Here is a 27988-nt window from a genome sequence, read left to right on the forward strand (position 1 = left end):
TTTCGCGGTTATTATTATTGGAGCTAGCCAACCCGCTGGATCAAATATCTTGGCCACTATAGACAGAATTTCCCTTTTCGTAATATATTCGGATGGAATTTTTATGTCGTAGACATTATAAAAAAAGACGTCTTTCATTGCATTCCATCGTATCCCAAGAGTTTTAGAATCACTGAAATCTTCTAACTTTAAAAATTCTTCCCTGAGCAAATCTTCTTTTTGTACGCTTTCAATTATTTCTGTATGATTAGCAGTGATTTTCTTCAAGGGGAACCCCGCCGAGGATAGCAAGTCAACCAACTCGCATAAATGGGTTTTTGCGTCCGCTATCGTATGTGCACCTGCCAAAACATCATCCACGTATATATGATCTCGAAGTGTCTTCGCCGCGACAGGATGAGTATCCTCTCCATCGATACTTAGCTGTAATAATGTTCTAATCGCAAGGTACGGTGCACAATTCACTCCAAACGTTACTGTCTTCAGTTCAAAATCCTTTAAATTCCCCGAATCCGCGTCCCTAAATAAACATCGTTGATATTGACGGTCGCGTTCATCAATTACAATCTGACGATACATTTTTTCTATATCGCCATTAAAAACATATTGGAAAATGCGCCATCGTAGAATGACGTTCATTAAATCATTTTGGAGCGTTGGCCCCGTGTAAAGTATATCATTTAAAGATAAACCAGTCGTAGACTTTTTCGATGCATTGAATACAACTCGAACTTTGGTCGAGTTTCTTTCTGGTTTTATTACAGCATGATGGGGCAAGTAAAATGTTCTGTATGTTACATCGTCGTATAATTCGGTATTTGAAACAGGTGACATATGATCCATTGCAATATATTCTTGTAGAACACGAATATATTCGTCGGAAAGAGCTGGAGAATTTTTTAAAGTTTTTTCCAACCTACAGAATTGGCCCAAGGCAGCCCTTCGCGAAGACCCTAGAAATATTTCCTTTGGAAATGCTTTCTGAAATGGCAGTCTTACGACATATCTGCCGTCACTTCTTCGAACCGTGGTCCTAGCATAAATATCTTCACATTCCAAATCCTCTTCTGATCTTGGTGCTTCATTAGGAATTTCCTCACTTTCCCAAAATCTTCTAACCTCATCATTAAGGGACCTGGTTGACTGAGTTACCCATGCCGCAAAACTCGTGACACATTTTGAATTCTGAGGCCCACTAATGTACCAACCAAATTCCGAATCTTGGGCCAATAGATTTCCCGATATATTTCTATGAATACCTGCTTTCAATATGCATGGTAGTATATCACTCCCTATTAACATGTCAATTCGCGCAGTTTTATAAAACATTGGATCAGCTAACTCAATTTGATTTAGTCCCTCCCAATCTGTGATATTTTGTGAGGACGCCGGCATAAGGTGATTGAGATTGGATATTACTATTGCAGTTGTCTCCAGAGCAAAAGTAGACTTTCTCGATCGTAACTTTAGACTACATATCTTGGTAGAGGTCTCCAGCAAGGCACCCCCAAGTCCGGATATCCTCGTTAATGATTTCTTTGTATGAAGGCCTAATTGAGTTACAATCCGATGAGCTATGAATGTTTCTTGAGACCCCTGATCAAGAAATGCACGAATTGTAAAACGGTTTCCTAAATGTTCCAAATCCACTAGTACTGTAGGGAGAATTGTCCCCAATCCACATTCTGAAAAATTCATTTGTACCTCTTCCACTGCAGGAATCGATGTGTGCGACTGTTCATCCTCCTGAGTAGAAATATGAAAAGACGATGGATTTCCAGGTATACGTCGACTAACCTGAGATCGGGTATTATCAATTCCTGGATGCAACAACGTATGATGCTTTTGATTGCATTCCTGACATACCTTGTCGCTTTTGCAATTTGACGTTGAATGGCCGTAAAACAAGCAATTTTCACAAATTTCGTTGTCAACGACAAATTTTCTTTTCTCCGTAAGAGACATCGATTTAAATTTCGAACAGAATCGTAGAGCATGGTTTTGTTTACATACTCTACAATTTCGATACGTAGTATCAGATTTAACATTAAAATTTTGCGACTTCCGAGAAGTTGTCGCTTCAGAAGAGCTGGGATTTCTGATGTCGTTGATAGACTCCAAAAAGTCTAAGCGGTTTGTTATAAATTCATTGAGACTATCCCAGCATGGCATTTCTTTATGGTTCCGTATAGAACCTTCCCAAGCTGACAAAGTTTCTTGAGGTAGTTTCGATGTAACCCAGAACACTAATATAGGATCCCAACTAACAACTGATATATTGTAAGATTTCAGAATATCTAAACAGTTGTTAATAGTGAATTGCAAGTTTCGCAAATTCTTACTTTTTTCCACATTTATGGCCTCGAGATCGAAAATCTTTCTAAGTTGCTGATTCACAAGTAGCCGCTTATTTTCATAACGTTCCCCTAACGCTTTCCATGCCAACTCATAGTTGGAGTCCGTAAGTGCAAATCTTTTCACGATCTGATTTGCTTCCCCCCGAGTCTTTGCTCTTAGATGAAAAAGCTTCTGGGCAGGTGACAATTTTGGATGTTTCCCGTATATAGCTGAAAACATATCCCTGAAACCGGGCCACTTGTCATATCCTCCACTAAAAACTTCCGTATCACAGGGTGGAACTTTCAATGAATATCCTAAAGTGTCGGATGGTGAACTCGTCCTTTGGCAAGTATCGTCCATCCGTGCAGTAGTCAACTTCTGCTTCTCTATGAAAATGAGATCTAGCAAGGCCGCTTTACACTCTTTGTACGACTTGAGAGATGCAGCAAATTTGGACTGGGTTGATTGCAACTCCTCCTCCTTGCTTGTTGTATCATCGGAAGTCATAGAGGATTCATATTCATCAACTAATCTTCGATATATGCGCTCCAACTCTTCTAACTCTACTTCAAGGTCTGACAGAGTACGTACTTCCTTGAAGTCTGCAAAGGCGGCACAATAAGTGACCACTTGATCCGAATAGAAAATGAACTTCCTTGACATCATGTCTCAATTGTGACAATATCAAAGGAAAAGCCAGATAATTTGTACGTTATGGTGATTGTTTCTCTACGTGTGTTCGAAAAACCACTTCATAAATTACACTTTCATTCCTCCAATTTACAATGTAAAACTCAAATTAATTGCCGTAAAGTCCTGGGAAATTGCCCAAAATTCATTAAGTCAACTACAAATTCACCTCTCACGACGATGTCCTAATATATCCAGTATAAATTTTATCCTATCCGCTGTGGATACAAAGTAATATAGCACTGTAGTAGGATTGATTGTAATATATAGATCCTGCACGAGCCCTTTCCAGATGGTTTGCTTAATCAATTTCAATACACCTCTCCTCAATAGTTTACCACAACGGTAAATTTAAATAGATGCTGTTTGAAACTTCAAATAAGAAAGGTGAATCGTATTCTCGATATTTAATTTTGAAGGGCAATTCATTCGTTAAAAAATAACCTTTTTTTCACAACATCATTATTAAAAATAAAATGTATCTTTAGTCTGTAATATAACATGAATTGTTCGATAATTATGAACAGAGACTTGTGCAAGATATAAATTAATGTTATCACTATTGAGGTTCAATGCAATACTTTTTAATGTTTTATTTTCAATGGATTTTGTGTAATTAAGAGCTTATTCCAGAGATCTTCATAACATTGGACTGTTGGAATCGAACTCACTTTCGTTCGAACCAATGAAGATAGATATTTGAATTATCCTTACTTATGTATGAAATCAAACTTACAGGGAAATTTGGGTTTACAATTTTCCAAATCTTTGTACATGCCATTCATTATTATATTCCTTAGATAAATTTTTATACATGTATTTTTGTTCTAAATGACAAAAACAAAGCAGTTAAAGTTTTATTAAACGGTATCAAGACATGCAATTAATTTATGTGATGAAGTATTATGTATAGAAATATAGTTCACGGAAACTATTCTCTCATATATTTTTAAAATTTCATTCAACCCACAGAATTAAAAAATTCATTGTGAAGTTCCACTATTATCAAGAATGTTCACTCTTTACAGCCTTTTAAATGTTCCCACATAAATGTCGTAAATTTGTATTGAAATATTCGGAAAAAAAACTTACTAGATTCCATGATATTTCGAGAACATCGTTTGATTCTTGTGACCCCTCATGTCTATACAATTCCTCTGTTCAATTTGCACAGCCGAACCTCGATAATCCTTGGGACAATTGCATCATACATTTATTATCGAATGTCATCGATACCATACACAAATTCACCTCTCGCACAAGCAATATCCACGTTGTGTAAATTATCCAGTGGTTTTTCACTGGCTCCAAACAATAACCCCGTGGACCACACTATACTAAATAATTCATTTCGCAATGTGTCTCAAATATAGAATCAACCACTTTTCACAGATTAATTTCTAGTATGATTCTTTACGAACATTTAGGTGAAGCATTCATAACAAGAGGAATGTCATTTGACTTTTCATAACTTATTCTCGTTTATCCGCTTTAATTATTTATGTTTCTTTGATTATTTATTTTTTTTTTTTTACGAAATTGGATATAGTTTCAGTATTCTCCTGTTTTATTTTGTTTTAATTCACTCTGAAATTTCTTTCACCGTCTGTCATGAATTGCGGATTAGAACTATCAACATGTATGCATTGATAAAAAAATCACATTGCCATTAAAATGCTGTGGATGTGTCTACTATGTTAAACTGAACTGAAGAAGCAATAAGGCTACCATTTGTTACCCAAAGAGAGCGTCATTAAAAGAGATATTTACATAAATGTGACATTAACATATGATTGGTGATACGTAGTAGCACTCTTAAGAAGTATAGCAGAGCAATAATTAATATGATAGCAGAAAAACTCTCTTACATTGCACATTTCACAACATCATCTTCTATGCTAAATAAAGGAGGTCTGTCAACAAATTAGTATCGCTAGTATGAGACCTTTACATGAAATGTCCACGTCTTTCGTGTTCGAATAAATTGTCTATTATTAACCCGCGCAAGAATTGCTTAGTATTAAATTCTCTCTTATTATCTCATGTGAATTTCAGAGTGACATACACGTATATGAGATCAAATATCAACTCACACCTTTCAAAATCACTTGATAACAACACTTAACTTACCTTCTTTTATGGCTCATTATAGTTGCGTAACAAAGTTCAAGTGTATAAAAAAAACTCGTAAAGATTTTTTTTTTTTTTTTTGAAATTCCTTTCTTCGAAAATCCTTATTTGTTCCTGTTTAAGTTACGAAGGACCATGTACAGTTCTGTGAGTTTTGCGATATAGGACTGTATTAATTTTGTATATTACTCACAGATTGTAAAGAAAAAGAAAAGTTCCCAATATGGAAATAAAAGAAAAGAACCAAAAAATGTTTTTCAGAATTTCAAGTTGGGTTTATTGATTGTCGTTTAGTATGTCTTACCGCTAGACTCTCTTTTATGGGAATGACTATATGTTGGTAAGCATAGAATGGGGAAGCCATGATTGATTACATTCAGCGGTAAGCGATGTAATTTTAGTAGTTTTCTCATATATGGGAAATTGTTTATCCACTTGCGAAAAAAAGAGTTCCCATAGTGTATAAATAATTTCTGTATAGTTACATTTTTGTAAGAAAGAGATTTTCTTATATAGGAAAGTAATACAAATTTAAAATTCATTCAGATAATAAAAAAATTTCATTTAAATACAATTCATGTTTTAGATATGTTATATCAGGCGTGTATCATAATTATATTTTCGTTAAACATAGTTTAACAGGTATCATAACATGACACAACACACTTGGGAAACACATGGTAAGAATAGGACTTAAAGACGATGATATCGGTAGATGATGCCTGGAAGTTACGGAGGACTCGTACCACTTCCTGTGTCAGTGCCCAGATTTATCCTTTAGAAGAAACAAGATACTGGGCTCCTTTTTCTTTCAGGCTCTCACTGATCTGCGGGAGTGCAACTTAAGGAACATACTTGCATTCATCAGGGCCTCTGGTTGGTTATTCTGAGATTTCTTTCAAAGGGAACGAGCAGGTGGAAGTTTCTGGGACAAAGCGGCCGCATCGGAAGGAGAAAGATTGAAAAATCACATCGGGGGATCACAATGGACCTATACTGGTCTAAGTGGGCATCAATACAAGAATATTGATGTCACCCTCTACAACCTAACCTAACCTAGGGTCAGGATCTAAAGGGGCAGACGTTTGGGAATCCATTTATAGTTGATCGGCAACTGGCACGCGGTCGGTGTTGGTGATAAAGTTGTTCGAAAATTATTCACTGTTGAAGAGAACTTCGGTTCGTTCGTTGATGATCAGAAACAGTGGAATCCGTCGATTTATAATCGACTGTTATTTGATATATTCGTCGATTTATATGTGATCGAAAATGTACGCATTCGTATGTGAGCGAAATTGATAAGTTTTGCGGGTTTTTGTTGTTCGGGTGCAAGTTGATTTCCAGATAATCGGTATGGTTGGCTGTTGAATACAATTTTGGTTCGTTTATGTTTTATAAACTGTTGAATTCGTCGCTTCATAGGTTATGGTAAATTCGTTTCTTCGTCGAAACATATGGGATCCTGAGTTGTTGATCGGGACATAACAAGTTGATGTTGATTGGCTTCCAGATGATCAGCAATTTATGAGAACTAAGGTAGACAGGTAGTCGGCAACTGTTGTATTCGTCAACTTGTAGTTGTTCGGCCGTTGATAAGATTTACGGATTTATATTGTTTGGGTGTTGGTAGGTTTCCAAATGCTCGGTAGTTGGTGAGAAAGTTGAATGGCGATTAATTAGAACTTTGGTTTATTGATAATCTGGAACGGAGTTGTTTATCGGGAAATTACAAGCTGAAGTTGGTTATCTCCATATGATTGGTAGTTGATCAGAGCGTCTGTAAATAGATGACCGGAAACTGTAGGGAGTTGATAAGTTTCATCGGATTTCTTGTGTTTGAGTTGTTGATCGGGACATGACAAATTGATGTTGATTGGCTTCCAGATGATCAGCAGTTGATGGGAACTAAGATAGATAGGTAGTCGGTAACTGTTACATTCGTCAACCTGTTGTCAACTTGTTGTTCGCATTTTAAGATCGGCAGTTGATAAGATTTACCGATTTATATTGTTTGGGTGTTGGTAGGTTTCCAGATGCTCGGTAGTTGATGATGAAGTTAATTGGCGATTAATTAGAATTTCGGTTTGTTCATAATCTGGAACGAAGTTGTTAATTTGGAGATTATAAGCTGAAGTTGGTGATCTCCAGATAAATGGTAGTTGATCATAGTGTCTATGGGAATATGGCCGGAAACTGTTGAATTCGCATGTGACCGGGATAAGTTTTTCGGATTTCTGATGTTTGAGTTGTTTATCGGGACATGACAAGTTGGTGTTGGTTGGTTTCCAGATGATCATCAGTTGAAGAGAACGAATCTAGGTAGGTTGTCGGCAACTGTTGCATCGACTTGTAGTTGATAAGCAACGTAAGAACGGGAGTTATTTTGTTTTGAGCGTTGGTAGGTTTCTAGATGATCGGTAGTTGGTAAGAAAGTTGATTGGTGTTGTGTGTCATCGAGAGTTGATAACCTTTTCGGATTTGGTTTTCAGATGATCGGTAGTTTGTGAGAAGAATTGTTGGTTGACTTCGACAATTTATATTTGGTCGCAATTGCAAATGTTTAGTTGCTCTGGAACTTCTGTATTCTCTGAGACCTTGGTGGTCGAGAGATGGAAAGTTATATTGGTTGGATTCCAAATGACTGGTAATTGATGAGAACTTCGGTAGATGGATGATCCTGGATTTGCAGTTCATAGGAAACGAGTAAATAAATAAGATTATTGGTAATAAATTCGGTTTATAAATGATTAGCGTTTAATAAGAACTTCGGTTTATTTGCAATCGGGAACTTCACTTCATCGATTTATGCTTGAATTGCGAATAGGTAATACATTCTTCGGCTTCCGTTGGATCATGTCGTTTGTTGTTACTGCCTAGTGGATCGGTAATAGTAAGGTAGTCGGTATCGATAAGAACCTCGTAGGTTTATGTAGCAGCTTTGGGTAGGTAATAGCTTCGGGCTCGGCTTCAAGTGGGTAAAAGTTTCAGTCATACTAGTTTTAGTACTACTAACGAGTATTCATTTAGCAACTTTGCTAGCTAGCCTTCACTGTAAATGGAAATGTAAATTCGAAGAACTGAATGGAGGAACTGTAGATCCGCAGTACATATTTGTGGAACTGTACTCAGAATTGTATATCAGAAGAACATAGAATTTTATGTCCGGAGATTTCAGTGGTCGAAGTGAAGATCCGAACAACTAAGTGGGAGTAAATTAGATCCGAAAAACAAAGTGGTAGAAGTATAGACCCGACGAACATAGTGAAGGAATTGTTGATTCGAAGAACTAATTTGTGGAACTGTAAATCCGAAGAACTGAGAATTGTGTATCCGGAAAATTCCTACTTTTTTATCTGTAGAACTCAGTGGTATAACTGAAGATCCGAACAACTCAGTGTGAAGACTGTAGCTCCGAAGAACACAGTGGTGGAACTGTTGACCCTAAGAACTGAGTGTTGGAACTGTAGATCCGAAGAACTCAGAATCGTTGATCCAGAGAACTCTGTGTGAAACCTGTAGTTGTGAAGAACTCAGCGATGGAACTGGAAATCCGAAGGAGGAGTAATGGAATAGTAAAACTCTGAACTGGATATCCGAGAAAACTCGGAATTTTATATCGTGGGACTCGGTCATGGAAATGTAGATCTGAATTACTCAGAATAATATATCCCAAGATCTGAGAACTTTATATCCCGAGAACTTAGTAGTAGAAGTTAAGTGTCAAAGAACAAAGTGGGAGCTGAGTAGATCCGAAGAACTCAGTAGTTTCGAAAAAACTCAGTGATGTTTCAGTAAATTCGAAGGACTCAGTGATGTAAGGATGAAAATTTAGAGAACTCAGTTGTGGAACTGTAGAACCGCAGAAATTAAGAGACCCGAAGACTGCACGTAGAACGATAGGCAACTAACTGCAGCGCAAAGATGCTGCAATATCCCGGAATATCCTTAGCAAATCTGCCTTCCCTAGCAAAATGTCAACTTTTGAAACAACTCGACGTATGAGCAAATTGAGAATTACTTCTTCTGATTTTGAATGACCGTAAAATGAAGTTGATTGAGATAGCAGAGGCCTTAAAGATATCAAAGGAACGTGTTGGTCACATCATTCATCAATATTTGGATATGCGGAAGCTCTGTGCAAAATGGGTGCCGCGCGAGCTCACATTTGACCAAAAACAACAACGTGTTTATGATTCTGAGCGGTGTTTGCAGCTGTTAACTCGTAATACACCCGAGTTTTTCCGTCGATATTTGACAATGGACGAAACATGGCTCCATCACTACACTCCTGAGTCCAATCGACAGTCGGCTGAGTGGACAGCGACCGGTGAACCGTCTCCGAACCGAACCGAAAGACTCAAAAGTCCGTGGCAAAGTAATGGCGTTATTGGAGCGTTTGAAGGTCGAAATCGCGGCAAAACGGCCCCATGTGAAGAAGAAAAAAGTGTTGTTCCACCAAGACAACGCACGGTGCCACAAGTCATTGAGAACGACGTAAAAAATTCATGAATTGGGCTTCGAATTGCTTTAGCGACTTTTTCTTGTTCTCAGACCTCAAAAGGATGCTCGCAGGGAAAAAATTTGGCTGCAATGAAGAGGTGATCGCCGAAACTGAGGCCTATTTTGAGGCAAAACCGAAGGAGTACTACCAAAATGGTATCAAAAAATTGGAAGGTCGTTATAATCGTTGTATCGCTTTTGAAGGGATCTATGTTGAATAATAAAAACGAATTTTGACAAAAAAAATGTGTTAGACCGGGGACTTATCAGCCAACCTGTTAGATTGCGAAAAACTCAGTAGTTACGAAAAAATGTTTAAAAAACTGTAAGCGGAAAGATGCTGCAATATCCCGGAGTATCCTTAGCAAATCTGCCTTCCCTAGCAAAATGTCAACTTTTGAAACAACTCGGCCTATGAGCAAATTGAGAATTACTTCTTCTCGTACCCACTTTAATGTAAATCACAATCATAGTAGTGTGGTTAAGCCCAGTCCTCAAGTTGGGAAACTTGAATGCAGAGTGTGACATTCGCTGCACATCAGACACCTCCGCGCGTTACTGGTCGCGAACAGACTGGACACTCGTACTTCACAGGTCCTGGATTGGGATTTTGAGTAGGGAATGGGTTTGGATAGTCATACATACTTGAATTTCCACGGGGGTGTTGTAGTCCTTGGTCAAGGTGGAGTTCCTTGTGTCGACCCTGGTGTGTAGGATAGACAGGATTGAGGGTCGTGCGTGGATGAGTACGCATAAATTTCATAGCTATGCCAATGTTATACAGTCATAAAATCAATATTATAAATTATTTAATATCTTAATAAATTACGAAATATTTCATAGTATTAATGATTTTCTTTTTTCTTTCTCTACAGACTCTTTGTGGAACAAACAATGGGAAAGCAATATGCCAATGTCAAGACTTTCCATTTCTCGGATATTTTTAATGAAGTCACTGCTGCCACTCCCATCTTCTTTATACTCTGCCCTGGAGTTGATCCCATTTATGATGTGGAACGTTTGGGTCAACAATTGGGTTTCAGTACCAATAACAATAATCTCATCAATATATCATTAGGTCAAGGGCAAGAAATGTTAGCCGAACAGGCTTTAATCAGTGCCCTTGAGACAACCGATCAATGGGTGGTATTTCAAAATATTCATCTAGTGGCCAATTGGTTACCAAGGCTGGAAAAACTTTTGGAACGTTTGACATCACAACCGGAAAGTTTTGCTGTCACAAACTTTCGTCTCTTCATCAGTGCCGAACCAGCTCCAGATCCCCAATACCATATAATACCACAAGGAATATTGGAATCTTCATTGAAAATTGTTAATGAACCTCCTTCCGGTATGGCTGCCAATATGCATCAGGCCTGGGATAATTTCTCCCAAGATACTTTGGAAAGCTGCACTCAGGAAGCTGAATTCAAGTCGATTCTATTTGCTCTCTGCTATTTCCATGCTGTGGCAGGACAACGAAGAAAATTTGGTCCTTTGGGTTGGAATAAAGTCTATCCCTTCAATATAGGAGATCTTACGATATCGGCTTCCGTTCTCCACAACTATTTGGAGGGTAGTAATCGCATACCATGGGAAGATTTACGTTATCTCTTTGGTGAGATTATGTATGGAGGCCATATAACCGATGATTGGGATAGACGTTTGTGTCAGACCTATTTGGCTGAGCTATTGCAACAGGAATTGGTTGATGGTGATTTGGAATTGTGTCCGGGTTTTCCATCTCCCCCTAATTTGGATTTCGAAGGCTACCACAATTATATCACAGAAATGCTGCCCGAAGAATCTCCTCTTCTCTATGGTCTACATCCTAATGCAGAGATAGGATTTCTCACCAATGCTTCGGAGCAATTACTGAAGACTGTATTCGAACTTCAACCTCGACAATCTGAACTCACCACCACGTGCAGTGCTCCACGTGAGGAGCTTGTTAAAATAATGGCTGAAGATTTTCTGGATAAATTACAAGTGGAATTCAATTTGAATGCCTTACTTAATCGCATAGAAAGGAAGACTCCCTTTGTTGTGGTTGCCCTGCAGGAATGTGAACGCATGAACATCCTCATAGTGGAAATCAAACGTTCTCTGCGTGAACTCATGTTAGGCCTAAAGGGAGAATTAACCATAACATCGGATATGGAACGTTTGGACCATGCCATTTTCTATGATCATGTCCCAGACTCATGGACAGCCTTGGCTTATCCCAGTATGTTGGGTCTACAAAGTTGGTTTGCCGATTTACTGCATCGTATTAAGGAGCTTTCGTTATGGTTGAGTGATTTTAAGTTACCCTGTACAATATGGCTAGGTGGTCTCTTCAATCCTCAAAGCTTTCTCACCGCCATTATGCAAGAGAGTGCTAGGAAACATGATTTACCCTTGGATCGTATGTGTTTGTGTTGTGATGTAACCAAAAAGGATGTGGAGAGTATAACGTAAGTTCCCGGAGAAAAATATTGTTTCAATGTTGGAGATTATAAGATGTTAACACCAAGTTCAGTAGGACTTTAAGCAGTAGAAAGGGACAGTAGGAATTCAAACAATAGATAGATACGGCAGGAACGCAAACAATGAAGAGAGAGATAGTCAGTATTTGTTCAATAGATAGGAACAGATGGAATTCATGTAGTAGATGGGGATAGTAGAAAGCAAAACAGTACATAGGGACATTAGGAATTTATGCAGTAGATAACTTCAAATTTTACATCCTGAGAAGTCAGTGGTGGAACTGAAGACCCTAAGAATTGAGTGGTGGAACTGTAGATCCGAAGAACTCTGAACTCTTTTTTAACCAGAGAACTTCGTGTGAAACCCGTAATTGTGAAGAACTCATCGATGGAACTGGAATTCCGAAAGAGCAGTGATGGAATTATAAAACTCTGATGGAATGGAAAGACAGAAATTCACCAATGTGGTACCACAATGGACTGAATAGTCTAAGTGAGCCTGATACATCGGGCTGCCACCTAACCTAACCTAGTCGGTATTTATCCAATAGATAGGAACAGAAGGAATTCATGCAGTAGATGAGGATAGTAGAAATCCAAACAACCGAACACCAAAAAGTTTTTCAGCGGTGGATTATCCCACCTCAGTAATGCAGGTGACATTTCTGAGGGTTTCAAAGCTTCTCTAAGTGGTTTCACTGCAATGTGGAACGCCGTTCGCACTCGGCTATAAAAAGGAGGTCCCTTCTCATTGAGCTTAACATGGAATCGGGCAGCACTCAGTGATAAGAGAGAAGTTCACCACTATGGTATCACAATGGACTGAATAGTCTAAGTGAGCATGATACATCGGGCTGCCACATAACCTAATCTAACCTAGGGACATTAGGAATTTGTGCAGTAGATAAGGACAGTAGATGGGGATAGTATGAAACCAAAAAGTAAATAGGAACAATACAAATTTATACAACTGTAGGAACTGGAATTCAAACAGTAAACCGGGACAGGAAGTGTTGAAATTTATACCATAGATAGAGTAGTAATGCATATAGGAGATGTGATTAGTAGGAACCCAAAACAGTAGGAACTTATACAAGAGATAAGGACTATAGGAATTTATGCAATAGGAATTCATACAGTAGATGGGTACAGTAGTAACCCTAACAGTACAGGGGGGAACAGTAGGAATTTATACAATAGATAGTAGCAGTAGGAACCCAAACTGTACATATGGACAGCAGGAATTTATACAGTATTTATGGATAGCGTCTCAGCATTTTTTTGGTTCTTGTCCCAAAATTAGGACGATTTCGTCTCCAACCATCCCTTATCGATTTAAAGGGGATTCATTCCTATATGTTTTCTCCATTAAGAATTAGCATAAAGAACACAAATTGAAGGATCTCCCCAGCCAGATCTGTACTAAAGACTGTGGAAAAGTTCATTCGACCGAACTGAAACATATACAGTCAGGCGTGTACAGATTTGTATCTGGCGTTTTCTTTTCAATGACTCTGTTGATCAAGTTCCTCAATCTTCTTTATCCATAAAAGTTCGAATAATAATTAATTGTAAATTAAAATTTGACATGTTTTTATACCCACCATCATAGAATGGTGACGGGGGTATAATAAGTTTGTCATTCCATTTGTAACACATCGAAATATCGATTTCCGACTATATAAAGTATATATTCTTGATCAGGGAAAAATTCTAAGACGATATAAGCATGCCCGTCTGTCCGTTTGTCTGTCTGTTGTAATCACGCTACGGTCCCCATATAAACCGACCTCCCGATTTGGGGTCTTGGGCTTATATATAGTTTCTATCCCATTTTCCCTGAAATTGGAAATCTAGCGACCATCAAAAAGTGTACCGAAAATGGTGCCTATCGGTCCATGTTTTGGTATAGCCCCCATATGGACCGATTTCCTGATTTTGCTTCTTGGGCGTCTAGAAAGTGTATTTACTATCCGATTTGCCTGAAATTGGAAATCTAGAGGTATTCTAGGACCATAATGAGGTATGCCGAAAATGGGGTGTATCGGTCCATGTTTTTATATAGCCCCCATAGACCAATCTCCCGATTTTACTTCTTGGACTTCTAGAACCCGTAGTTTTAATCCAATTTACCTGAAATTTGAAATATAGAGGTACTCTAGGACTCTAAAGACGTGTGCCGAAAATGGTGAGTACCGGTTCATGTTTTGATATAACCACCATATAGGCCGATCTCCCAATTTTATTTCTTCGTCTTCTAGAATTCGTAGTTTTTATCCAATTTGCCTGAAATTGGAAATCTAGAGGTATTCTAGGACCTTAAGCAGGTGTGCCGAAAATGGTGGGTATCTGTCCATGTTTTGATATAGCTCCCATATATACCGATTTCCCGATTTTACTTCTTAGGCTTCTAGAATCCGTAGTTTTTATCCAATTTGCGTGCAATTTGAAATCTAGAGGTATTCTAGGACCATAAAGGCATGTGTCGAAAATCGTGAGTACCGGTTCATATTTTGATATAGCCCCCATATAGACCGATCTCCCGATTTTACTTCTTGGGCTTCTAGCATCCGTAGTTTTTATCCAATTTGCCTGAAATTGGAAATCTAGAGGTATTCTAGGACCTTAAGGAGGTGTGCCGAAAATGGTGGGTATCGGTCCATGTTTTGATATAGCCCCCATGTAGACCGATCTCCCGATTTTGCTTCTTGGGCTTCTAGAATTCGTAGTTTTTATCCGATTTGCCTCAAATCGGAAATCTTGAAGTATTCTAGGACCTTAAGGATGTGTGCCGAAAATGGTGAGTATCGGTCCATGTTTTGATATAGGCCCCATATAGACCGATCTCCCGATTTTGCTTCTTGGGCTTCTAGAATCCGTAGTTTTTATCCAATTTGCCTGAAATTGGAAATGTAGAGGTACTCTAGGAAAATAAAGAGATGTGCCGAAAATGGTGATTATCGACCCATGTTTTGATATAGCCCCCATATCTAATTTGCCTGAAATTTGAAATCTAGAGGTATTCTAGGACCATAAAGACGTGTGTCGAAAATGGTGAGTACCGGTCCATATTTTCTTCTATAATCCGTAGTTTTTATCCAATTTGCCTGAAATAGGAAATCTAAAGGTATTCTAGGACCATAAAGGGGTGTGCCAAATATATTGAGTATCGGTACAGTTTTTGATATAGCCCCCTTATAAACCGGCCCTCCGATTTGGGGTCAAGATTCTGTGCTGAATACTGTGTGTATCTTTCCATGTTTTGATATAGCACCCATTACACCGAACTCCCGATTTAACTCCTAGGGTTTCTAGAAATTGTAGTTTTTATCCGATTTGCCACAAATTGAAACAAGTAAGGAAAGTCTAAAGTCGGGCGGTGCCGACTATATTATACCCTGCACCACTTTGTAGATCTAAATTGTCGATACCATATCACATCCGTCAAATGTTTTGGGGGCTATATATAAATGTTTGTCCCAAATACATACATTTAAATATCACTCGATCTGGAAGAATATGAAAGACTTCTACAAAATCTTTAGACTCAAAATTTAAGTCGGCTAATGCACTAGGGTGGAACACAATGTTAGTAAAAAACAAGTAAGGAAAGTCTAAAGTCGGGCGGGACCGACTATATTATACCCTGCACCACTTTGTAGATCTAAATTTTCGATATGATATCACATCCGTCAAATGTGTTGGGTGCTATATAAAGGTTCGTCCCAAATACATACATTTATATATCACTTGATTTGGACAGAATTTGATAGACTTTTACAAAATCTATAGACTCAAAATTTAAGTTGGCTAATGCACTAGGGTGGAACACAATTTTAGTAAAAAATATGGGAAACATTTAAATCTGAAGCAATTTTAAGGAAACTTCGCAAAAGTTTATTTATGATTTATCGCTCGATATATATGCATTAGAAGTTTAGGAAAATTAGAGTCATTTTTACAACATTTCGACTAAGCAGTGGCAATTTTACAAGGAAAATGTTGGTATTTTGACCATTTTTGTCGAAATCAGAAACACATATATATGGGAGCTATATCTAAATCTGAACCGATTTCAATCAAATTTGGCACACATGACTATATTACTAATTGTACTCCTAGTGCAAAATTTCAACCAAATTGGGCCAAAACTATGGCTTCTGGGTCCATATAAGTCCATATCGGGCGAAAAATATATATGGAAGCTATATCTAAATCTGAACCGATTTCAACCAAATTTGGCACACATAGCAACAATGCTAATTCTACTCCCTGTGCAAAATTTCAACTAAATCGGAGTTAAAAATTGGCCTCTGTGCTCATATGAGTGTAAATCGGCCGAAAGCTATATATGGGAGATATATCTAAATCTGAACCGATTTCAACCAAATATGGCACGCATAGCTACAATGCTAATTCTACTCCCTGTGCAAAATTTCAACTAAATCGGAGCAAAAAATTGGCCTCTGTGGTGTGTAATCGGCCGAGTGTAAATCGGCCGAAAGCTATATATTGGAGCTATATCTAAATTTGAACCGATTTCAACCAAATTTGGCACGCTTAGCTACAATGATAATTCTACTCTCTGTGCAAAATTTCAACCAAATTGGGGTAAAACTCTGGCTTCTGGGACCGTATTAGTCCATATCGGGCGAAAGATATATATGGGAGCTATATCTAAATCTGAACCGATTTCAATAAAATTTGGCACACTTGACTATAGTACTAATTGTTCTTCTTGTGCAAAATTTTAAGCAAATTAGGTTAAAACTCTGGCTTCTGGGCCATATAAGTCCATATCGGGCGAAATATATATATGGGAGCTATATCTAAATCTGAACCGATTTCTTCCAAAATCAATAGGGATCTATTCTGAGCCAAAACACATACTTGTGCCAAGTTTGAAGTCGATTGGACTAAAACTGCGACCTAGACTTTGATTACAAAAATGTGTTCACGGACAGACGGACAGACGGACATCGCTATATCGACTCAGGAGCCCACCCTGAGCATTTTTGCCAAAGACACCATGTGTCTATCTCGTCTCCTTCTGGGTGTTGCAAACATATGCACTAACTTATAATACCCTGTTCCACAGTGTGGAGCAGGGTATAAATATGGGAAACATTTAAATCTGAAACAATTTTAATGAAACTTCGCAAAAGTTTATTTATGATTTATCCCTCGATATATATGTATTAGAAGTTTAGGAAAATTAGAGTCATTTTTACAACTTTTCGACTAAGCAGTGGCGATTTTACAAGGAAAATGTTGGTATTTTGACCATTTTTGTCGAAATCAGAAAAACATATATATGGGAGCTATATCTAAATCTAAACCGATTCCAACCAAATTTGGCACAGGGAGTAGAATTCTACTCCCTGTGGAGTAGAATTAGCATTGTTGCTATGCGTGCCAAATTTGGTTGAAATCGGTTCAGATTTAGTTATATCTCCCATATATAGCTTTCGCCCGATTTACACTCATATGACCACCGAGGCCAATTTTTAACTCCGATTTAGTTGAAATTTTGCACAGGGAGTAGAATTAGCAGTGTTGCTATGCGTGCCAAATTTGGTTAGGTTAGGTTAGGTTATGTCGCAGCCCGATGTATCAGGCTCACTTAGACTATTCAGTCCATTGTGATACCACAGTGGTGAACTTCTCTCTTATCGCTGAGTGCTGAGTGAGCCGATTCCATGTTAAGCTCAATGACAAAGGACCTCCTTTTTATATCCGAGTCCGAACGGCGTTCCACATTACAGTGAAACCACTTAGAGAAGCTTTGAAACCCTCAAAATGTCACCAGCATTACTGAGGTGGGATAATCCACCGCTGAAAAACTTTTTGGTGTTCGGTCGAAACAGGAATCGAGCCCACGACCTTGTGTATGCAAGGCGGGCATGCTAACCATTGCACAACGGTGGAATAGTAGGAATTCAAACAGTAAATGGGACCAGTAGGAATTACCATATACAGTAGTTAGGGATAGTAGCAACTCATAGAGTAGATAGACACAATAGGAACTCAAACAATACATAGGGACAGTACAGTAGATGAGTACAGTAGGAACCCAAATAGTAGATAGTTGCAGCATAAATATTATGCAGTATATAAGAACATTAGGAATTCAAATAGTAGATGGGTCTTGTAGGAATTAATAGGGACAATAGGAACCCAAATAATAGTTAGGTCCTGTAAGAATCTATTCAGGAATTTATCCGAATTTATATGAATTTATACAGTTGATAGTAGGAAGTCAAAGAATAGGCAAAATGAACATGGATTCAAAACAGAAAGAGGAACAGTAGTTGTATTCGATATAAGAGGGGTTTTAAACGATGCAATTGGTTGCGTGCAATTTTTTGTATTCTCTTTTAAAGTTGCTTCTTAAAAACTTCAGCATTTATACGTTGAAATTTTTCATGCAATCGCTTGAAATTTCAAGTTTCAGAAATGTCAAAAAATTGCAAGAGGAACGGAAAACTTGAAATTTTTTCTACCCCCTTTGCTTCTCTACCCCGTTTGCCTTCAAACAAGAATTGCGTGCAATTATTGCATGCAATTATTGCATCGTCTAAAACCCTTCTAAGTTTTGGATGGATTCCAAAACATCTAAGTCAACCTCTAAGTCAGATCTTAGTCCATTGAGATCGCACTCATTTAATGGTTGTTCTCATTCAAGGAGAGTAAGAGCTTAATTTATTTATCACTCAGTTTTTTTAGGATAACATAAGAGCTATATCTGGTTTTTCCCATGCCTTTATCTAGACTCAGATTACTAATATTATATATTTCACGGTAAAGTTATCAGACCTCCCTCGTAGTCTCAGATGAAATATTAGTCGTCGAAAGTATAAAATCGCTCATTTAATATGTCATTTACCTCTTGATAATTGTTTAGCATGTGTATTTAATAATTTTAAGACCCTTATATATTTTTACTATATTTATTTTACAATAATCTTATTTTGTGAATAAACCCATATTTTAGATTACCACCATTGGATGGAGCTTTTGTGCATGGTCTTTATTTGAACGGGGCAAGCTGGGATTGTCAATTAAATTCAATAGTTCCACTGAATCCCAAGGAATTACTATGTCCAATGCCAGTAATTTGTATCAAATCCAGTGTACAGGAAAGACATGATTTACATCATATATATGAATGTCCACTCTACAAGACAAGGTAAATAAATAAATTTGTTAAGATATGTTTCGCTTGCAGAAGTAGAGATTTAGGCCAGAGGACTGAGCACTGCACTCCTTGTGCAAAATTTAAAGCAAATCAGGCTTAAATTCTGGCTTCTGGGGCCATATTAGTAGATATCGGGCGAAAGATATATATCTAAAACTGAACCGATTTCTTTCAAAATCAGTAGGGTTCTATGCTGACCCAAAATACATACTTGTGCCAAATTTGAAGTAGATTGGACTAAACTTGCGACCTAGACTTTGATCACAAAAATGTGTTCACAGACATCCGGACATAGCTTGATCGACCCAGGGACCGGCCCTGAGCAATATTGCCCAAGACACCATATATCTATCTCGTCTCCTTCTGGGTGTTGCAAACAGTATGGCGCGTGGTTTAATAACAAAGAAAATTCTTCGGTATCATAACATTTCAGATATAGGGAGCCACCGTGGTGCAATGGTTAGCATGACCGCCTTGCATACACAAGGTCGTGGGTTCGATTCCTGCTTCAACCGAACACCAAAAAGTTTTTCAGCGGTGGATTATCCCACCTCAGTAATGCTGGTGACATTTCTGAGGGTTTCAAAGCTTCTCTAAGTGGTTTCACTGCAATGTGGAACGCCGTTCGGACTCGGCTATAAAAAGGAGGTCCCTTGTCATTGAGCTTAACATGGAATTGGGCAGCACTCAGTGATAAGAGAGAAGTTCACCAATGTACTGAATAGTCTAAGTGAGCCTGATACATCGGGCTGCCACCTAACCTAACCTAACCTAACCATAACATTTCAGATACTGTTTATTTCAATGTTATTGTTAAACTTGTATTCCAATCAAGTGTATACAGCAGTATGTTCGGCCGGGACGAATCTTAAATACCCACCACCATGAATCAAATATAATAGTTTACTTTGAAAACTCATCGTCGTAGCGGGTTACTTTATAATATATAGAATTTTAGGGGGGTTTGATGACAAATCTTCCCCAAGCAAATCAGTTCAACCAGTACGCTTCCCGAAGAAAAAAATTAAAGATTCTACCCATGAAGACCAGCTCAGATTCTGGATTTATGAGAACCAATTGTGTTTGAGTTTTAGAGAAATCATAAACATATCATGTATATGATGAAATAAAGCCTCGATTTGAAGTCCTAGAAATAAATTCGGGAGTTAGGTCTATATGGGGCCTATACCAAAACATGGACCAATACTCACCACCTCTTAATGTTCCTCAAATACCTCTAGAATTCCAATTTCAGACAAATTGGTGAAAACTACGAATTCTAGAAGCCCAAAAAGTAAAATCGAGAGATCAGTCTATATAGGGACTATACCAAAACATGGACCGATACGGACCATTTTCGACACACCACTTTATGGTCCTAAGATACGTCTATATTTTTAATTTCCGGCAAATACCTCTAGAATTCCATTTTCAGACGAATTGGTGAAAACTACGAATTCTAGAAGCCGAAGAAGTAAAATCGAGAGATCAGTCTATATAGGGGCTATACCAAAACATGGACCGATACGGACCATTTTCGACACACCTCTTTATGGTCCTAAGATACGTCTATATTTTTATCTTCCGGCAATTTGGATAAAAACTACGAATTCTAGAAGCCCAAGAAATAAAATCGGGAGAACGGTCTATATGGGGGCTATACCAAAATATGGACCAATAGGCACCATTTGCGACACACCTATTTGTGATTTTAAAATACCTCTAGATTTTCAATTTCAAGCAAATCGGCTAGAAAATATAGTCTCTAGCCGCCCAAAAAATAAAACCGAAAGATCGCTCTATATGGGGGTTATATCAAAAAATGGACCGATACACCTCAATTTCGGCACACATATTTGGGGTCCCAAAATACCTCTAGATTTCTAATTTCAGGCAAATCGGGTAATAAATACAGTTTATAGAAGCCAAAGAATAAAAATCGGGAAATCGGTCTATATGGCGACTATACCAAAACATGGACCTATACGGACTATTTTCGACAAACCTCTTTATGGTTCTAAAATACCTCCAGATTTTCAATTTCAGGCAAATCGGATAAAAAATACAGTTTCTAGACGCCCAAGAAGCAAAATCGAGAGATCGGTCTATATAGGGGCTATACCAAAACATGGACCGATACTCACCATTTCCGGCACACCCCCTATGGTCCTAGAATCCTCTAGATTTCAAATTTCAGGCAAATCGGACAGTAAATACAATTTCTAGAAGCCCAAGAAGCAAAATCGAGAGATCGGTCTATATGGGGGCTATACCAAAACATGGGCCGATACAGACCATCTTCGACACACCTCTTTATGGTTCTAGAATACCTCTAGATTTTGCAATTTCAGGCAAATCGGATAGAAAATACACTTGCTAGACGCCCAAGAAGCAAAATCGGGAAATCGGTCCATATTGGGGCTATACCAAAACATGGACCGATACTCACCATTTCCGGCACACCTCTTTAAGGTCCCCAAATACCTCTAAATTTCCAATTTCAGGCAAATCGGATAGAAAATACAGTTTCTAGACGCCCAAGAACCAAAATCGGGAGATCGGTCTATATGGGGGCTATACCAAAAAATGAACCGATACAGACCATTTTCGACACACCTCTTTAAGGTCCCCAAATACCTCTAAATTTCCAATATCAGGCAAATCGGATAGTAAATACAGTTTCTAGAAGCCCAAGAAGCAAAATCGAGAGATCGGTCTATATGGGGGCTATACCAAAACATGTACCGATACTGACCATTTTCAGCACACCTCTTTATGGTCCTCAAGTACCTTTAGATTTCCAATTTAAGGAAAATTTGATAAAAACTACAGTTTTTATAAGCCCAAGACCCCAAATCGAGAAATCGGTTTATATGGTGACTATATCAAAACTTGGACCGATATAGCCCATCTTCGAACTTAACCTGCCTGCAATCAAAAAACGAATCTGTGCCAAATTACAACAGACAGACGGACATGCTTATACCGTCTTAGAATTTCTCCCTGATCAAGAATATATATACTTTATATAGTCGGATATCGATATTTCGATGTGTTACATACGGAATGACAAACTTATTCTACCCCCATCACCATATATAAAAATGTTTTTTATTACGAAACCCACAACAAATTTTGAAAACTACTAAAAATTTCCATGTATTTTATTTGACAGATCACGTGGCAATACCTATGTCTGGACATTTAATCTCAAGTCTCGCGATCGTCCATCTAAATGGATTTTGGGAGGTGTTGCACTGTTACTACAACCCTGAATCATTTAATCCAGCAGCTACTCCACATCACCACAATCAAATACACCGTGCACAATTATCTCTTATTTGTCATAACAGACAACGATCTATGGCACCATCAACATTGTTAGCACCTTGAAATTATTAAGTGTTATTAACAAAAAGCAAACTAATAAAATATTGTAGTATATATAAAAAAATTTCAAAAATTGTATACATCTTTTGTTTAATTTTAATATGGTCCAATTTATATCTAAAACATAAAAAAATTGTTCATTATCAGGGTTACTGCAAACAAAAAAAAATACTGAAATTATGTGAATCTTGGCAAAAATCTGTCACGATCATATACAGTGTTAGGCCATTTCAATAAGGAAAGTTTGGCTATAGCTGAATTCCAAAGAAGATGTGCAAAAAGGAAAAAATGTATCACAACTATTAGAAATCTTTAAAATGGTCATTGGAAAAGTACAGGGTAAATCTAGACAAACATACAGGGTAACTGACACGACATATACACAGGGTAACTGAATTGGTTATTCAAATGACCGTAGGGTCAAGATAAAAGATGGGAAAACCAAATGTTTTCTTAGCATTTGCTCCCAGTAGTTTAATCTACCGGTATTTTGAAAATAAGCCGCATTTAATTAGATGCCTCATCGTCCATCGGCGAACAATTAATTTCTTGATTGAACTAAATAAAAAATAATTAAAAATTAAGACAAAAATTGAGTTAAAAATTGAGTTAAAAATTTTTAAAATTAATTAAGCACTATACGAAGTTCAAGACAGACATATTTTAAATAAATTTCGAAAATAATGAACACAATTTAAGTAATATTTACTCATATTAGAAAAATATGAAAAAAATGTTCTCACATTTTGCAGAATTTAATTAAAATGAACTATAATAAAGTTAAATCGCTTTCGTTAAAGGTTCATTGATTTTTTTCTGGGGGTATATTAAAAACGGGATGACTTGTTTTAATTTATTTCTACACCCAATGACAATTAGTAGAAGACAGAGCAGAGAAGAAAAAAATCGGCACTTACAGGAGCAAATTTAATCCGATCAGGTCGAAATTTGGTAACTGATGTTAATATACAGCATCTAACAATCATGCAATAATTGGTCCATATCGGTCCATAATTATATATATATATCGATCCCCAGATTTGGATTGCGGAGCCACTGGAAGAAGCAAATTTCATCCGATCCTGTTGAAACGTGGTGCTTGGTGTTAGTATATGGCCTCTAACAACTACGCAAAAATTGGTTCATATCGGTCCCCAAATAATCCGATCCCCCGAGATTGGACTTCCTCGAGGTCAAATTTCATCCGATCCAGTTTAAATTTTGTATGTGATATTGGTGCATGGTCTCTAACAACCATGCAAAAATGTTGTCACAATTTTTTTTTCTAAAGGGTGGTTAAAATTTCAAGGGCCGATGTTGATTTTGAATAAAACACAAACTATTTAGGAAATTATTGTAATTTTATTATACCCACCACCATAGAATGGTGACGGGGTATAATAAGTTTGTCATTCCGTTTGTAATGCATCGAAATATCGATTTCCGACTATATAAAGTATATATATTCTTGATCAGGGAGAAATTCTAAGACGATATAAGCATGTCCGTCTGTCCGTCTGTCCGTCTGTCCGTCTGTCCGTCTGTCCGTCTGTCTGTCTGGCTGTCTTTGTAATCACGCTACAGCATTCAATAATGGAGCTATCGTCCTGAAATTTGGCACAGAATCGTCTTTTGTCTGCGCTCAGGTCAAGTTCGAAGATGGGCTATATCGGGCCATGTTTTGGTATAGCCCCCATATAAACCGACCTCCCGATTTGGGGTCTTTCGCTTATAGAAACCGTAGTTTTCATCCAATTTGCGCGAAATTGAAAATCTAGAGATATTTTGGGACCTTGAAGAGGTGTGCCAAAAATGGTGAGTGTCGGTCCATGTTTTGGTATAGCCCCCATATAAACCGACATCCCGATTTGGGGTCTTTCGCTTATAGAAACCGTCGTTTTCATCCAATTTGCGCGAAATTGAAAATCTAGAGGTATTTTGGGACCTTGAAGAGGTGTGCCAAAAATGGTGAGTGTCGGTCCATGGTTTGGTATAGCCCCCATATAAACCGACCTCCCGATTTGGGGTCTTTCGCTTATAGAAACCGTAGTTTTCATCCAATTTGCGCGAAATTGAAAATCTAGAGGTATTTTATGACCATAAAGAGGTGTGCCAAAAATGGTGAGTGTCGGTCCATGTTTTGGTATAGCCGCCATATAGACCGATCTCCCGATTTTACTTCTTGGGCTTATAGAAACCGCAGTTTTTATTCAATTTACCTGAAATTGGAAATCTAGAGGTATTGTAGGACCACAAATACGTGTGCCAAAAATTGTGAGTATCCGTCCATATTTTGGTATAGCCCCCATATAGAGCGATCTTCCGATTTGGGGTCTTGGGCTTATAGAAACCGTAGTTTTTATCCAATTTGTCTGAAATTGGAAATCTAGAGGTATTTTAGGACCATAAAGAGGTGTGCCGAGAATGGTGAGTATCGGTCCATATTTTGGTGTAGCCCCCAAATAGTATCAATTACTATTTTTATACCCACCACGGTGACGGGGGTATAATAAGTTTGTCATTCCGTTTGTAACACATCCAAATATCGATTTCCGACTATATAAAGTATATATATTCTTGATCAGGGAGAAATTCTAAGACGATATAACGATGTCCGTCTGTCCGTCTGTCTGTCTGTCTGTCTGTCTGTCTGTCTGTTGTAATCACGCTACAGTCTTCAATAATGAAGCAATCGTGCTGAAATTTTGCATAAACTCGTCTTTTGTCTGCAGGCAGGTCAAGTTCGAAGATGGGCTATATCGGTCCAGGTTTTGATATAGTCCCCATATAAACCGACCTCCCGAATTGGGGTCTTGGGTTTATAGAAATCGTAGTTTTTATTCAATTTACCTGAAATTGGAAATCTAGAGGTATTGTAGAACCACAAATACGTGTGCCAAAAATTGTGAGTATCGGTCCATATTTTGGTATAGCCCCCAATAGACCGATCTCCCGATTTTACTTCTTGGGCTTATAGAAACCGCAGTTTTTATTCAATTTACCTGAAATTGGAAATCTAGAGGTATTGTAGCACCACAAATACGTGTGCCAAAAATTTTGAGTATCGGTCCATAGTTTTGTATAGCCCCCATATAGACCGATTTCCCGATTTTACTTCTTGGGCTTATAGAAACCGCGGTTTTTATTCAATTTACCTGAAATTGGAAATCTAGAGGTATTGTAGGACCACAAATACGTGTGCCAAAAATTGTGAGTATCGGTCCATGTTTTGGTATGGTCCCCATATAAAACGACCTCCCGATTTGGGGTCTTGGGCTTATAGAAACCGTAGTTTTTATCCAATTTGTCTGAAATTGGAAATCTAGAGGTATTTTATGACCATAAAGAGGTATGCCAAAAATGGTGAGTATCGGTCCATATTTTGGTATAGCCCCCATATAGACCGATTTCCCGATTTTACTTCTTGGGCTTCTAGAGTCCGAAGTTTTTATCCTATTTGCCTGAAAGTGGAAATCTAGAGGTATTTTCGGGTCATAAAGAGGTGTGCCGAAAACGGTGAGTATCGGTCCATATTTTAGTATAGCCCCCATACGAACGATCTCCCGATTTAACTCCTTGGGTTTGTAGAAACCGTAGTTTTTATCTGATTAAGTTTTTATCGGTCCATTTGGTAATGCCTCCATATAGACCGACTTCACTTCTTGAGGGTGTAGAAGGCGCACTGATCATGAAAATTGCTTGAAACTCAATGTAAAATTTCCAGATTTTACTTCTACAGATTTAAGATTTCAAATCAAGACGTTATTTTATAATTTTCTTGCACACTTACAAGAGATGTTAATGATTCCTCTAAAACTCAAACAAAAATGGTTCTTATAAATCCAGAATCTGATATAGTCCTCATAGGTGAAATCTTTAAATTTATCTTCGGGAAGTGTCCTCAAGTCCTCAAGCCCTCCTGAAATTTCAAAGGAAACCCTAACATTTGGTTCATGGTGGTGGGTATTTAAGATTCGGCCCGGCCGAACTTAGTACTGTATATACTTGTTTAAATTAAATTGACTAAACCAGACTAAACAAAATAATAAAGGAGCTTTAGTTATTCAACTAAATCAAAAGTTCAACCACAGATTTATTTTATAAATACCAGATTAAAAACATTGCCATCGGCAACTGCAACCACAACCAGAGTAATTCGATTGTGCATGAAAATCTTTAGCGGAACTTTCTGCTGTGTATATACTTGTTTAATTTTTAGAAAAATGTAAAATCGTAAATAGGTTTTCAAATTCTGGGGGGGCTAAAATTTTTCTGGGGGGTCTAAGCCCCCTTCCCAGAGGCCTTCCTACGCTTATGGTCCCCATATAAAACGACCTCCCGATTTGGGGTCTTGGGTTTATAGAAACCGTAGTTTTTATCCAATTTGTCTGAAATTGGAAATCTAGAGGTATTTTGGGACCATAAAGAGGTGTGCCGAAAATGGTGAGTATCGGTCCATATTTTTGTATAGCCCCCATATAGACCGATTTCCCGATTTTACTTCTTGGGCTTCTAGAATCCGAAGTTTTTATCCTATTTGCCTGAAATTGGAAATCTATAGGTATTTTCGGGTCATAAAGAGGTGTGCCGAAAGCGATCTCCCGATTAAACTCCTTGGGTTTCTAGAAACCGTAGTTTTTATCTGATTTGCCAGAAATTGTAAATACTGATCATGAAAATTGTTTGAAACTCAATGTAAAATTTCCAGATTTTACTTCTACAGATTTAAGATTTCAAATCAAGACGTTATTTTATATTTTTCTTGCACACTTACAAGAGATGTTAATGATTCCTCTAAAACTCAAGCAAAAATGGTTCTTATAAATCCAGAATCTGATATAGTCCTCATAGGTGAAATCTTTAAATTTATCTTCGGGAAGTGTCCTCAAGTCCTCTAGCCCTCCTGAAATTTCAAAGGAAACCCTAATATCTGGTTCATGGTGGTGGGTATTTAAGATTCGGCCCGGCCGAACTTACTGCTGTATATACTTGTTTTATTATGATATATTGGTATAACTCAATTATGTATGGAACAAAATATCGGCCAAATGGGCGCCGCGACCTCGGTGGTACACCTTCATCCGATGGTCCAAATTTTCGATGACGCTGATGCATAATGGAGGTTCTACGCCGTTAATGCGCCGAATTATCTCATCCTTTAGCTCTTGAATTGTTGCTGGCTTATCGACGTACACCTTTTCTTTCAAATAACCCCAAAGAAAAAAGTCCAACGGTGTCAAATCACATAATCTTGGCGGCCAATTGACATCGC

The 27988-nt window shown here is 37.8% G+C and overlaps 1 protein-coding gene across 1 annotated transcript in view; it reads left to right on the top strand.

Moving 5' to 3' along the window:
• Positions 1–22756, top strand: part of LOC142238925 (dynein beta chain, ciliary) — a 243383-nt gene extending 220627 nt beyond the window's left edge. Inside the window, exons 32-34 of the mRNA XM_075310695.1 lie at positions 10536–12116; positions 19123–19317; positions 22502–22756. Coding sequence (XP_075166810.1) covers positions 10536–12116; positions 19123–19317; positions 22502–22601 — 1876 coding nt within the window. The 3' untranslated portion in view covers positions 22602–22756. The remainder of the gene's footprint in view (positions 1–10535; positions 12117–19122; positions 19318–22501) is intronic.
• Positions 22757–27988: the final 5232 nt, after the last annotated feature.

The sequence above is a fragment of the Haematobia irritans genome, chromosome 1 (genome assembly GCF_050003625.1).
Source record: "Haematobia irritans isolate KBUSLIRL chromosome 1, ASM5000362v1, whole genome shotgun sequence".
In the NCBI taxonomy this organism is placed as follows: Eukaryota; Metazoa; Arthropoda; class Insecta; order Diptera; family Muscidae; genus Haematobia; species Haematobia irritans.